The sequence below is a fragment of the Rattus rattus genome, chromosome 5, assembly GCF_011064425.1.
Source record: "Rattus rattus isolate New Zealand chromosome 5, Rrattus_CSIRO_v1, whole genome shotgun sequence".
NCBI classification, from domain to species: Eukaryota; Metazoa; Chordata; class Mammalia; order Rodentia; family Muridae; genus Rattus; species Rattus rattus.
Window position 1 is genome coordinate 131,660,347 of NC_046158.1, and position 14,262 is coordinate 131,674,608.

The window sequence follows — 14,262 nt, forward strand, 5'->3', positions numbered from 1 at the left end:
TCCAACAACTGGTGTGTTGTGGACAGACTGCACATGGGGCAGCCTGACTCTCAGGTGCTCAGTTCATAAGTGCGGCAGTGCCACTTCTCTTTGTGCAGTGTGACATAAGTGCCAGCTGCCTCCATGGAAACCAGCAAGGACTGAAGGAGTCAAGAAAGCAGGCATTCTGAATACAGCCTGGAGAGCCAGACTGACCTGCCCTGAAACTACCCTGTTCACTGACCTGTCTTTATGCAAAGTGTGTTCCTTCCGGTTTAAACTGGTGCCCCTTTGGGTCGAGGACGGAGCCCCATAACCCTGAGTGTGTTAGATGTGCTTACACCTGAGCTGTACCCCAGCCCTCAGCTTAGAAAGCTCCCCACCTGAAACCCAAGGTCTCTAGAAGAAAAGGCGTAGGGGTTGGGGATTTAGCTCAGTGTTAGAGCGCTTGCCTAGGAAGCGCAAGGCCCTGGGTTCGGTCCCCAGCTCTGAAAAAAAGAACCAAAAAAAAAAAAAAAAAAGAAAAGAAAAGGCGTGTACAGGGAGATTAGTAGAAGAATTCTCTCATAAGCCACTTGGTAGGGGCTGGGCTGTACCTGGCTTTCATGGTGGGACCAGTGTTGAAGGCAGGGAAAGTCACCAAGGATGTTAGGAGGTAGAGCTCTCTCACATGTAAAACCACACAGCTCTCTTTTATTGGGCACATGGTGAAAATACATACTCAACCAAACCAAAGTCATCAAACTGACAGCAGTCCTGGGTACTAAGAATCCCAAGAGCAGGGCCTGAGACTCTATATGGCAATAGGACAGTCTCTGCCTGGTCCTTCCCCCTCCAACTTTGATGCTCCAGCTGGAGGCTACCAGGGTAGACAGACCTGGATCCTCATTCCAGACCATTCCTTGAGTCAGATGCCTCTTTATTGGAGTCTCATCCTTTTGGCTTGAGTCCAGAGCCAGGTCTTTAAGCAGGTTCTCCTGCCCGGAGGCCACAATCCCAGCCTGGCCTCACTTGTGGCCCCAAGGCACAGGGTGAATGGGGACTTTGGTCTTTGGCACAGAGATGTTCCCTTTGTTTAAAGGCACAAGACAGAAGGCAGCTGGGGCACTGATGAAAGGGACTGTCCCATGAATAGAAGCCTAGCACCAGACCAGAGAAGGCCAGCCCTGGTATGAAATATGCCCCGGGCAGAGGGTAGATGCTGGCCTGGGAGCATGTGGCACTGTGGCAACTCGGCCAGCAAGGTATGCTTCTCCCTCTTTTTTTTTTCTTTGCTGTTCACAGCACCTAGAACAGGGCTTGTCATCCAGACAGCATCACCCCACTGTGCACAGGAATGCATGAAGCACAATGGCTGTTTCTTCCTCCAGAAAGGCACTTACAGTTTAGCTTGGCCCAAAAAGGCAGGCGAAAGCTGAGACACCGGTACTCAACTCACACCTTGGAGCTGAAGGGCCAGTTAAGGTGGCTCTAGCCATACAGCCCCACCTCCCCTTCCTCTGCCTCCTCCAGCTGTGGCCCATCTGGGACAACCTGGTCCACCTCCCTTCGGTCAGACCGTGGAGGAGAGACTTGGCTGCGATCCTCCCTCAACCAGGGATGCAGCAGGATTCCCAGGGCCACAAGTCGCTCTGAAGGCTCCCTGCGGAGGAGACAGCGGATGAGGCATCGAGCAGAGGCTGATAGGCCCTCGGGCAGGGCAAAGGTCCCTCTACGGATCTTGCCAAAGAGCAGGGCTGGTTCAGAGTCCTGGAACGGGTATCGGCCAGCCAGCATGGTGAAGAGCGCCACGCCCAGGCTCCAGACATCAGCCGCTCTGCCGGAGTAGGATGGCCGGGAGCTGAGTATCTCTGGTCCCACATAGGCAGGGCACGCGTGCTTGTCCCACAGAGAGTCGTCTGGTCCAGTCATCACACAGGCATCCTCCAGGTTCTCCAGCACCAGCTTCGTCCTGGGTCACAGACAGAAAGATCAGGTCCTACTCAGGTCCCCTGGAAAAGCAGCCACTAAGCCATCTCCCCACTCTGTATTTTATTTTATTTTATTTTATTTTATTTTATTTTATTTTATTTTATTTTATTTTTGACCAGGTGTTAGTGGTGGGGTGGGTCTGTTTCTCAGAAAAAGGATTTTACTACGTTGTCCAGTCTGGGCTTATTACTATCCTCCTGCCTCTGCCTCCTGAGCGCTTGTTTGGTTTGGTTTGGGCTTTGAAGGGTCAGAGTCTTACCTACCTCTGGCTGTCCTAGAACTCACTCTGTAGACCAGGCTGGCCTTGAACTCAGAGATCAGCCTGCCTCTGCCTTCTGAGTGAGCCATCACCACTTAGCTTCTTTCTTTTTTCATTTATTTTTATTATATTTTACGCAAATGGGTGTTTTCCCTGCCTGTATGTTTGGCACCATGAGCATGCAGTGCCTGTGAAGAGTTTGTCAGATACCTTGGACTTGGCATTATAGGTGATTGTTAGCCACGGTGTGGGCTGGGAACTGAATATGGGTCCTTTGCTTGCAATGTGTACTTTAACCACTGAGTCATCTCTACAACTCTCCCCTCCCCCAGCACACTTTTTTTTTTTTTTCTGAGACAGGATCTCATAGCCTGAGACATAGCCCTGACTGGCCTGAAACTCACCCTGTAGACCTGGCTGACCTCCAGTTCACAGAGATCCCACTTACCTCTGCCTCAGCCAGGATTTAAAGGTGTATGCTACCACCCGCAGCTATTCCTTTAGTCCTTATTTAATTTGAAAACAGCAGCTCACCAATTGAATAGACTAGCTGGCCAGTGATCTCTGGGGATCCACCTGTCTCCGCCCCTTGCCCCCATGCTCAGGTGGTAGGGCTACAGATTCCACGGAACAGGCAGCTGTCACTCAGCGCTGGGGATTTCTTTCCCTGTCTTTCTTTTGCTGCTGAGGATCGAATGCAGAGCCTTCCACATGCTAAGCACAGGTATACCACTGAGCTGTACCTTAGCTCTTCCTAGGTTACTCTGCTCTCCTGGACCTCAGTTTCCCCACCATGGCCTACCTCTCAAGTGTGCCTCTGGGGTCACACTCACCTCTCACAGTTGCTGAAGACAAATCGACGCAACTTGAGGTCGCGCAAGACGAGCCCGTGCTTGTGGCAGTGTGCCACCGCACCAGCCATCTGTCGGAAAAGCGCGGCAGCCTCGGGCTCGGGGATACCGCGGCGGCTGCGCACCAGACTGTGCAAGTCCCCATGGGTCTTCGTGAAAAAGGTGTATAGGAGCTGAGAGCCCAGCAGGACCTCTGTGGGACGGGCCACGTGCTGGTGGGTAGGCAGTCGTGCATAGGGTGCCAGCACCGCCTGGGCCTCGCTGGCGGGATACACCTGGGAACAGAGTCGGGAGTAAGCACCAGGGACCTAGCAAGTTAGGCTGGCCCAGCAAAAGGCGACAGCGAGCTACACATACAGAGGCCCTTGCTTAGCAAATCACTCACAGACAAATATCAGCCGATTCTCCACAAAACCACAGGTCAGGAGAGCCCGGGGCCACAAGGCCAGCAAGTATCACATTTGGGACTAGAACCTGTGCACCCATCTCTGCTCTAAGCTGCCACCTGGTGTGACTTAGGCCTCAGAAACTAGGATGTAACCTAGACAAAAAAAGGCTCCTGGAGGCAGACCACCACTGTAATTCCCCTTTTCCCACAGATCCAGTCTAAGAACAGCTCAGTAGCCTGTATGCCGCCCTGCTCCGCTGACTAGACTCACAGCCATTGCTCCTGTTCTCTTGGTGTCCACAGTGCAGCACAAGCAAGCCATAAACCATATATTCCAAAGAAAGATGCTAGAATCCGGAAAATTTTTTTTTTTACCTCTCCCGGAAAATTTTATATTGCAATCTCGGACTTAAACTAGTCTTTACTAGGAAAGTGTGGGTTGTTATTTTAGAAGGGAGCACCTATTTTAAAAGTGCCATCCTGACATTGTAGTTTAATGTCAGGACTCAGGAAGCAGAGGCAGTGGCTCTCTGACTTTGAGGCCAGCCTGATCTACAAAGTAACCAGAGCTATGCAGTTGAGACTCTGATTCAGAAAAAAAAAAAAAAAAAAAAAAATGTGGACCTACTTGACTCAGGAAAAGTGGCCCAAATGATCCAAAGACACGACAGGAAAAGCTCCCCTGTGTTGGGGGCATAAGCGGTGCAAAGGCCCTGAGGTAATCAAGACATCAACCTGTTCTCAAATTGCAGGCAAAGCTCGCAGGTGGCCAGGAGGACGAGGGAGGCAGTCATATGGGTGGGCCATAAGGCAGCTGGGAACAGCTCAGAGTTTGTGGATACGAATACCTGGAAGGTGGGCCCAGTATGAAGGAGAAAGAAACCAAAGTTCAGAAAAAGGAAGTGGCCCGTGAGAGGCCACCCTGGATGCCTGCTAGAAGCTAGTGTCACAGAGTTGATGTGGCACTTTGTTGCTTTTGACTTTAAACTCAGGCGTGCTGTAAAACGTGAACCATGGGACCTTAAAAGAAAGATCTAGGGTAGCACGGAGGAAATGAATACACAGACTACCCTTTCTTTCTCCCCCAGAGCTGGGTCCTGTCCCGGCACCTTTGCACAGGAGAAGGGGTGAGCTCTCTGAGACAAGGTCTCTCTGTGTCTCTGTGGCTGTCCTGAAACTCACTAGGTAGACCAGGCTGGCCTCGAACTTACAAAAATACACCACTCAAGTGCTGCAATTAAAGGTGAGAATCACTGTGGTTGGCCCTTTGTGCCTCCTGTACCCGCAGCTGGGACACACTGCCTTTGGACCCTCCTCCCCGTGCCTCCTTCAACTTCTGACACAGGCCGCCCTTTATCATCTGCGAGGCCCTCCCAGACTACCTTATGCTCCCCTGCATCCCTACGTGTCTCCTCCTCTCTGCTTCTCCCTCCCCACTGACACCAGCTTCTTTTCCATCATTGCCCTGCTCTTCTGGTGTGTGCACATGTGTGTGTGTAAGTGTGCACGTGTGTGTGTGTGTATGTGTGTTCTTGTGGCAGGCAGAGGAAAGCCTCTGTTGTCATTTCTCAGATCCCATCTTTGTCTTAGGATTTATTTTTAATGAGTATGTGCACACCAGTGAGATGCTTGAGGAGATCAGAGCCCTGGAATTATATAGGCAGTGGCGAGCTGCCTCGAGCGGATGCCAGGAACAGAACTTGGGTCTCCGCGAGAGTTACATGCACTCTTAATCACTGAGCCATGTCTCCAGCTCCTTTATTCATTCTCTTTCTCTCCTCTCTACCTGAGGTAGAGTCTCTCACTGACCTCCGAACAAACTCCCTGAATAGGCTAGCTGGCTGACCAGCTATCTGGCTCCAGAGACCTGCCCGCTTCCACTTTCCCAGTGCAGAATTACAAGCGTGCAAGCCATAGCACTGGGTCTAGATTTGTTTTGATTTTCAAACAGGTTCTCAGTATGTACGCTAGGCTTGCCTGAAATTCGGAGCAAGCCTCTTGCCTCAGCCTCTCTAGTGCTAGGATTACAGATTGGGTCTGGTTTTTGACCACGGCAAGTACATTGTACGTGTGGTGCTCCATGTCAGTTGAAGAACCCAGTGATAATCTACAAAGCTAGAAAGCGGCAGTCCTCTGGATCCCGGCCTTTTGCAGGGTCCTGGGATGCTAGGGGGAGAGCCCGTAGGATATACCTTGCAGGTGTACTCTGTGCCTGTAGGGCAGTGCAGGGCCCGATAGGTGCAGTTGCCTTGCTCTCGTTCCAAAAGGATATAGGGCCCCAGCCGGGTTGCAGGGGCCACAGCAGGTGACAAGTCTGAGGCCGGAGGTAGGCTGGGGGTTGGTCCAGGCTCAGGCTCATCTCTCACTCGTTTTAAGACTGGACACTCGACATCAATGTTGTCATCAAACTCCAACGGTTTCTTCCTGCAGGGAACATCGGCAGAAGCAGCCAGAGATGTGGCTCGCATCTAGAGAGAAGGGAAGAAAGGCTGTTTGGTACTTTGTCTTCCCTGCTAGGACCCTCCGGACAGCGAAATATCACACTGGGTTTCCTGAAGCTCACTAAACATAGTGCTCTCAAATGCAAGGACTGCTAGAGAGGGAAGGAACCCGCGACGAATTGAAGATTTGATGTAATAAGGAAAGCTGGGCATAGAGAGGCACCCCTGTATCGCCAGCACCGTGGGGACAGAGGCAGGAGGATGGCGAATTCCCGGTCAGCCTGGGCTGCATAATAAGCTGGGGGCAACGGCTCGGGCTCAGGGCGCCCCCAGACGGCGAAGTAAAGGAGCGAGAGAGTGAGAGTGAGAAGAGTGAGAGTGAGCAAAAGAGAGCGAGAGCGAGTAGGAGAACGGGAAAACGAGAGAGAGAGAGAGAGAGAGAGAGAGAGAGAGAGAGAGAGAGAGAGAGAGAGAGAGAGAGAGAGAGAGAGAGAAGAGAGAGAATATAATTATTTATGAATATGCCTGACTCCCAACAACCTTCTTGCCAGAACTCTTGTCAAACCCCCTTCGCAGCTCCCTCCTGGGTACCTTGTCCTGGGGTCTCAGAGCCGCCTGCGCCCGCGCCCGTGGACCGCCGCCAGCCTCACTGAGCCTATCTCGGAGTCCCAGCACGCCCGTGCCAGACCCCAGCCGTCACGTACTCAACAGCAGCGGCTTCTGCTGCTAAAGTGCTGCGGCACCGGGACGCCGGCTCCGATCCCCGCCCGGCTGATGTAAACCTGAGCTAATCTGCTGCTGACGCCCAGCGGCCCCGGATTGCACCATCTGACCCGCCCCTGTCGCCGAGTGTGCTCCGCCCTCACCTTAGGAGCCACACGCCCCCAACCCTGCAGCTCCTGAAGTAGCACTAGGAGCCACCGACTCTCCTTATTCAGTACTTTACACCTATTTCCCCATATGTAAAATGAGAATAGTGGTAAAAAGAATGAACAGAGGCTGTTTAAAAATCTCATCAATCCCCTCCACTCTCTACCCCGTAGTCGGGCAGAGGCAGGTGGATCTCTGAGTTCGGGGCCAGCCTGGACTACAGAGTGAGTTCCAGGATATCCAGGGCTATACAGAAAAACCCTGTATCGAAAAACAAACAAAATAAAATAAAACAAAACAAAACAAAACAAAACAAAAAACAAATATCACCTCCACACCCCACTAAGGAAGCCCCTAGCCCCACTTTGCATCCTGGGAAACTTCCCTCCAAAGCAACCCTTTCAAGTGCACACTCATCTGTAGCTCAGAAAAACCACTTGGCACCTTACTCGCTAGGGGTGTGACTCTGAGAACACAAAGCCAAAAACAACCAAAGGAAGCAGAGCTTCAGCTCCCTTCTCCATGAAATGCTGCTCTCTTCATAGGGTTGCTGTGAGCATCAGTAAGTTCGTGCGTGCAAAGCGCTTAGAAGCTGGGTGTGATGCACGACCAGAATCTCAGTTACTAGGAAGCTTAAGGCAGGAGGCTGAGTTGATGCAGCTCTGACTTGCTTGAAACTCACTCTGTAGCCCAGGCTGCTGTCGAACTCACAGAAATGTACCTGCTTCTGTTCCCCCAGGACCAGGACTAAAGGCCTTGTTATCAAGCTAAAAGAAATGTAATGGCTGCAGCGGGAGACGCGAGAAGGGTCGTAGCTCAGCCACAAAACATTTGCCTAGCATAAGGTAGGCAGTGAGTCCAATCCTCAGGAGCAGCAGAGTGCAGTCTATGGGACTTGTAGGCACTCCGTAAATAGGAGGGAGCCGCCGGGCGCTGCAGGCGGAGGGATAGAACAAGATTCCGGCCACAGCCAAAGCTAGACATAGTGGGACTAGTCAAAGGGGTGACAGCTACCTCCATTCCTCCACCCTGGCAAAGCCCCAAAGGCCCAGTGCCTTTCCCGATACTCTAATTTATATCTTGATACTTGAGTTTATTCAAGTCAAAAACAAACTTCCTCCAGGAAGAGCTACAGGGAGGCAGGGCTGCGTTTGTTACTCTGGTTCGAGAAGCCAGGGGACCAACTCTCTTGGGTCTCCCTCTCCCGACCCCCACATACCCCAGAGGATTCTGGGATCTAACCTGATCCTGCCCACCTGGCGGCTGGGAAGGGATGAATGGACTTCTTTCCAGAAAGCAAGACAGGTGGAAGCCTCAGAGATGTGAGAAACCCGGGGAGGTGGGATGGCTGTTTTCTGAGCAGCCATCTGACACCAGGCCTGAGCGAGGTGTGCTCACCAGTGCTCAGAGCTTGCTTGCTATGCTAGGCCTTGCTCAAATGTCCAGGACTCAAGGAAACCAGCCTGACTGCTCTCAGCGTACAAATCTTATAAATCAGAAAAATCAAACCAAGAGTCACAGTAATTTAAAGTAGATCATAGCTCTGGGCAATGGTGGTGCTGCCTTTAATCTCAGCACTCGGGAGGCAGAGGCAATCAGATCTCTAAATTCAAGGCCAGCCTGGTCTACAGAGTGAGTTCCAGGACAGCCAGGGCCACACAGAGAAACCCTGTCTCAAAACAAGCAAACAAACAAAACTATTAAAAAATAATTTTTAGGGTTGGGGATTTAGCTCAGTGGTAGAGCTTTTGCCTAGCAAGCGCAAAGCCCTGGGTTCGGTCCCCAGCTCCGGAAAAAAAAAAAAAAAAAAATTTAAAGCAAAAAATAATTTTTAGATGGGGTAATCGCCAAACCTGACGGCGTGCACCTTTAATCCTTGCCCTCAGGAGTTCGAGGCAGCCATTCAAAGACATCTTCTGCTACATTGCACCCCTGAGGCCAGCCTGAACAGCATTAAGACCCTGTCTCAAAAAAAAAAAAAAAAAAAAAAAGGGGGGGTTTTGTCTCAAAAATTTAGTTCTAGTTGTGGTTGAAGAAAACTGAAAAAGGAATTCACTTTACACACCTATCATATTTAGTACATAATGAACTTACTAACTCAACAGATAAAATTGCCATCAACAGTAATAACCTTAGAATTTATTTTTTTTGCTTTTTCTTTATATCTTGTATGGCTTGGATTTTGTTCTTGTTGTTGTTGTTGTTGTTGCTTTGTTGAGACATTTTATGTAGCTGGAGTTGGCCTTGGATTTCTGATCCTCCTGCCTCACCTCAAGTGCTATAGTGACAAGCATGTAATGTGGTGCTAGAAACTGTGCACGTGTGCCTAGCAAGCACTCTCCCAGTTGATTACATCCCCAACCTCGGTTTTCTTCTTTTCTAATTTTTTTTCTTTTCTTTTTTTTGGAGCTGGGGACCGAACCCAAGGCCTTGTGCTTGCTAGGCAAGCGCTCTACCACTAAGCTAAGTCCCCAATCCCCTTTTTTTTTTTTTTTTTTTTTTAGATGGGTTTTTATGCGGCCTAGGCTGGCTTCAAACTCACAAGGCTGCCAAGGCTGGCCTCTAACTCTTGATCCTCCTGCCTTTAATTGTCACGTGCTGGTATTACAGGCACATGCCATCACACTTGGCCTGATCCAAAGGTCTCACTATGTAACCTAGGCTGGTGTGCAACTCTCTTACGGCTGGGATTACAGGCCCCAGGCACCCCTCCTAGCTCTCCAGAGTGTGACATTTCTTTTGACTCCAAAGGATCATGGGAACTAAGCTATAACTGTTTCGGTCAAGCGTGGTAGCTCATGCCTGTAATCCCAGCACTTAGGAGGCTGAGACAGGGGAATTGACACAAATTCAGCCTAGGCTACAGAGTCCTTATCTCAAGAAACAAAACCAATGTGGGCTGAAGAGATAGCTCCGCCAGGAAAGGGGTCCTGTCACCAAGGCTGACAGCGTGAGTGGATCCTCACACCCCACATGAGGGAGAAAAATACTCACCCAGCTTCCATATTCCTGCACATACACACAGAGAAGAGCTGTATAAATGTACACAACACAAACAAATGAGTTGCTTTACTAACAAATAAAGATTGGGAGAGAACGTTGGAACAAGTCAGTGGAAGCATCTCTGTCCAGCCCTGGGACAGCAGCGGGACACTGAATCCCAGCAGAGACATGGGCTTTCCTCCCATGTGAGCCTCTGCTGCTCCAACGGTGCCTTGGGGAGAGAGTCTGACTTCAGACTTTCTGTGTGTTTCACACTTCTCTCTTAAGAACTGGAGCGCAGAGCTCAGCTCAGAGGCTTTAACTAGAACTGGATTGAGCTGGCATTGCATAATCTTGTTTTGCTCTTCTGGTATTTAATTTTATGATGACCTCTTTCTACTTCTTTTTTTTTTCCCCCTTGTAGTGCTGGAGACCAGCCTGGGGCCTTATGCTTGTTAGACAAGTGCACAACCACTGAACCCTGGCCCAAGAGCTCTTCCCCAGCCACTGGAGGCTGAATCTAGGCAAGTCCCTGCCACTGAGCTTAGCTTGTCCTATTTTTCGGTTGTTTGTTTGTTTGTTTGCTTGTTTTGAGACAGGGCTTTTCTGTGTAGCCCTGTCTATTCTAAAACTCATTTTGTAAACAAGGCTGGCCTTAGAACTCAGAGATTCACCTTTCTCTGCCTCCCAAGTGCTGGGATTAAATATGTGTGCCACCAACACCTGACTTCCTAATTTTTTTCTTTCTTTCTTTCTTTCTTTCTTTTTTTAATTTAGAGGCACCATCTCACTGAATTTTCCAGGCTGGCCTCTAACTCAACTGCACGGACAAAGCAAACCTAAGCCTTGAATGAACTATTCGTCTGCCTCAGGCTCTTAAGCAGATAGGATTATAGACATGTGTGCCAAGTCTAGTTTAAAACGGACGTTTTATTTAATTTTAAGTGCATACTGTTTTATCTTAGTTTACATGCGTGTGTTCCCACATGTGTGCCACAGTCCTCCATGTGGAGGTCAGACTGTGACAACCCACAGGAGAAGGTCTCTTCTTCCACTCTGTGGGTCCCAGGGATTGGATTTAGGGCGTCAGGTTGGGCAGCAGCACCTTCATCTGCTCAGCCATTCCACCAGCCCTAAAATGGACATTGTATTTTAGTATCGGTTTTTCTGAAATAGGATCTCACTACAATTCCGGCTGGTGTGGGTCTGTAGACCAGGCTAACTCACATTGATCTGCCTGCCGTGCCTCTTGAGTGCTGGGACTAATGGTATCAGCACATCCACCTATCATCTTTTTATTTGTGTGTTTGTGTGTGTGTGTGTGTGTGTGTGTGTGTGTGTGCATGTACACTCTGTGTGTGTGCATGTTTGTTTGTGTGTACATGTACACTCTGTCTGTGTGTGTGCATGTACACTCTGTGTGTGTGCATGTTTGTGTGTGTGCGCATGTACACTCTGTGTGTGTGCATGTACACTGTTTGTGTGAGTATGTGTGTGCATGCATGCACACTCTGTGTGTGCATGTACACTCTGTCTGTGTGTGTGCATGTACACTGTTTGTGTGAGTATGTGTGTGCATGCATGCACACTCTGTGTGTGCATGTACACTCTGTGTGTATGTGTGTGTGTACATGTACACTCTGTGTGTGTGCATGTATACTCTGTGTGTATATGTGTGTGTGTGTGTGTGTGTGTGTGTGTGTGTGTGTGTGTGTGTGTGCAGGCACACAGAGGATAGAAGAGGGCACCAAAAGTCCAAGAGCTAGACTTACAGACAGTTGCGCATAGTTCAGTGTGAGTGCTGGGAACCAAATTCAGGTCCTCTGAAAGACCAGGAAGCACTCTTGACTACAGGGTCATCTCCCTGGCCCTAAAATGGACCTTTAAAAATCACTTCAGGTGGAAAATTGATATTTGCCCTGAAAAGGAGGTTGAAGGATTGGAGATATAGCACACTGTATGATGCTTGCAAATCATACATGAACCTGGGTCCAATTCCCATCACCACATCAACCAGGCGGGGTGGTGCATGCCTATACTCCCAGTACTTGGGAGGTCATGACAGGACATTGGGAAGACAGACTGGGCCAGCCTGTTTGGAGAAGATGCAGGTGTTTGGGTGATTCAGGGGTTGCAGCTGACCTGTGCTCCTCTTGGGGAGCCTTCTCTTAGGGACTGGACATCTCTCTTTCTCTGGGGCCTCCTGTGACCTTCTCACAGATCCATCATCACCCACAGCCTGCACAGGCTGCGTCCAGGATAGTCAGGAAAACCAGAACAGTAGTGACGCAGTGGCTGCATGGGGTGATGAAGGGGTATGGGCCACACCCTAGCAGGCCCCTGCTGGTCCCTTCCTCTACATCCTCATGTGAGCCTCTCCAACCCTCCCGTGAGCGTGGAGCAGAGACCACACCCTAGCAGGCCCCTGCTGGTCCCTTCCTCTACACCCTCATGTGAGCCTCACCAACCCTCCCGTGAGCGTGGGAGCAGAGAGCAGAAGGATCCTACCCAGGGAAACACAAGAAGCAGCTGAGACTTGAATCCAGGGTTGTATATCCCCACACCACAAACACCTTCCACTTCAGGAGCCCAGTGAAGTGGAGGAACGGTTCTGGGGGAAGCCTCCAGCCCAGTGCAAGCGTGAATGAAGGGCTTTGACCCCCTTCCCTGTGGGAGAAGGAGCTAGAAGGCAGCAAGGGAAGAGCTGGGCTTGACTCTGACCTTGTCTGACTTGCGGTGACCTTGAACTACCAACAGCTCCTCCCTAGGCTCATCTTCACAGTTACGTATCTATAATTCTGGTTCTGTTGTTGAGGGTGGGTATAGGTGTGTGGGGGGGGATAGGACATGCTGGGACCTCCAAATTTTCAGGAGCCCTAACTCCTTTACCTTCCAGCCACACCCACCACCTGCCTCTCCTAGGACTGACATTGCTGAGTCATCTGACCCCTCTTCAGCCTTTCTTCCTGCGTGGAGGCCAGAGAAGCAAAGGGATTCTGTGTGTTGAGTCCTGGCCACTGCCCAGCCCTTCTATTTCTGAGAAAAGCTGGGGGAGGGGGAGCCAATTGCATCAGAAAGCCTTGCACAAGACACTCTCCTGGACAGACACAGTCCTGCCTCCAGCCCCTACCCAGCCCTACTGCCCTGCTGGACCCCAGTGAGAACTAGAAGCTCCTTTGGAAGACCCCAAGACAAAGTGGCATTCTGAGAGTGACCAAGGGAGGTCCAGCACCTTAGAAATGATGGATAGCAAGGTTTGAGGCAGGTGCTAAGAGGACCTGGGCTTCCTGGTGATTGTAAGACACTCCCCAGAAAAACCAGAACCTAGTCCACAACCTTTTTCTAGGGAAATGGGACTAGGTCAGTGCTTAGACGTTGACTGAACCCTAATCCTTGACTCTGCCTGAGCCGCAGACAAACCAACTCTAGCTCTAGACATCCTGTTCACAATCAAGAGGGCACAGGAGTGGGCACCAGGAGCCTGGCGCTTGCTCCTTGCCCTGCTATGTGTTGGTCCTCTTCCCACAGGGCAGGCCGGCTCATGCATTTGGACATACTGGCTGGTCCTGACTAACCAGAGCCTAAGTGGCAGGGTGAAGCAAGAGCAAAGTTAGGCAGAGCCTCTGGGATGGCTGGACAGGTGCTGAGTCAGTACAGGAAGTACTCCCTGGAGCACTAAGCTAAGGGAGTGTGGGGAGTCCTGGTCTAGAACCTTCCTGGTGCAACCATCTGGAAGATCATTTTGTTTGTTTTGTTTTGTGAGTTTGTGGTTGTTGCTATTGGTTTGTTTGGAGTCAGGATTCGCACTATTTAGACTAGGCTGTTCTTGAACTAACAGAGATCCTCCTGCCTCTGCCTCCTGAGTGCTGGGATTGGATATACATCACTAGACCCCTCTACTTATCCTGATCTTAGAGTAAAGCATTCCCCTCTGCTTTCAGACCTGTCCACCTCCAGGACCTGCCCACTTACAGTTCTTTCCTATCCTCACTGGCATTGTTCTTTCCTAGAGCCCCAGGGTCTCCTGCTCTTTTGTGATGACACTTTATAAACAGGACAATGTATGCGTTTGTCATTTGCTTAGTGTTGCTCTCCCCCTCTGGCTCAAACTCCATTCAGGGAACATCTGTCCATCCATCTTTCCAACACAAGGATACCATGTATCCATTTATTCATTTGTTACATATTCATTAAACACTCAGACTCTTTTCTAAGAGTTGGTGATGCAAAAAAAAAAAAAACAGAAAAAACAAAAAAAAAAAAACAAAAACAAAAAAAAAAAAAAACAACAAAAAAACCAGTGCTTCCACAAACTGGAGAAATGGCTGACCTGCTAAAAGCACTGACTGCTCTTCCAGAGATCCTGAGTTCAATCCTCAGCAACCACATGGTGGCTCACAACCATCTGAAATGGGATCTGATGCCCTCTTCTGGACAGTGTACTCACACACATAAAATAAATAAGTAAATCTTAACACACAAACAAAGACAATGCTTACACTTACACGCCATGGCAGGGCG

At 50.0% G+C, this 14,262-nt stretch overlaps 1 protein-coding gene across 1 annotated transcript; it reads right to left on the reverse strand.

Moving 5' to 3' along the window:
* Positions 1-652: 652 nt before the first annotated feature.
* On the reverse strand, positions 653-6,649 carry Trib3 (tribbles pseudokinase 3). Its single transcript, XM_032904434.1, has 4 exons — positions 6,481-6,649; positions 5,641-5,916; positions 3,043-3,335; positions 653-1,930 (listed from the first exon to the last, which is right to left on the reverse strand). The coding sequence occupies exons 2-4, from the start codon at positions 5,914-5,916 to the stop codon at positions 1,450-1,452; spliced, it is 1,050 nt and encodes a 349-aa protein (XP_032760325.1). The 5' UTR covers positions 6,481-6,649; the 3' UTR covers positions 653-1,449.
* Positions 6,650-14,262: the final 7,613 nt, after the last annotated feature.

Excerpts from the sequence above, each read along its gene's own strand:
- Trib3 (XM_032904434.1), bottom strand. The coding sequence starts at position 5,916 with ATGCGAGCCACATCTCTGGCTGCTTCTGCCGATGTTCCCTGCAGGAAG. Across the intron at positions 3,336-5,640 it reads GCACAGAGTACACCTGCAAG|GTGTATCCCGCCAGCGAGGC; the intron begins GTATATCCTACG and ends CTCTGTTCCCAG. Across the intron at positions 1,931-3,042 it reads GTCTTCAGCAACTGTGAGAG|GACGAAGCTGGTGCTGGAGA; the intron begins GTGAGTGTGACC and ends TCTGTGACCCAG.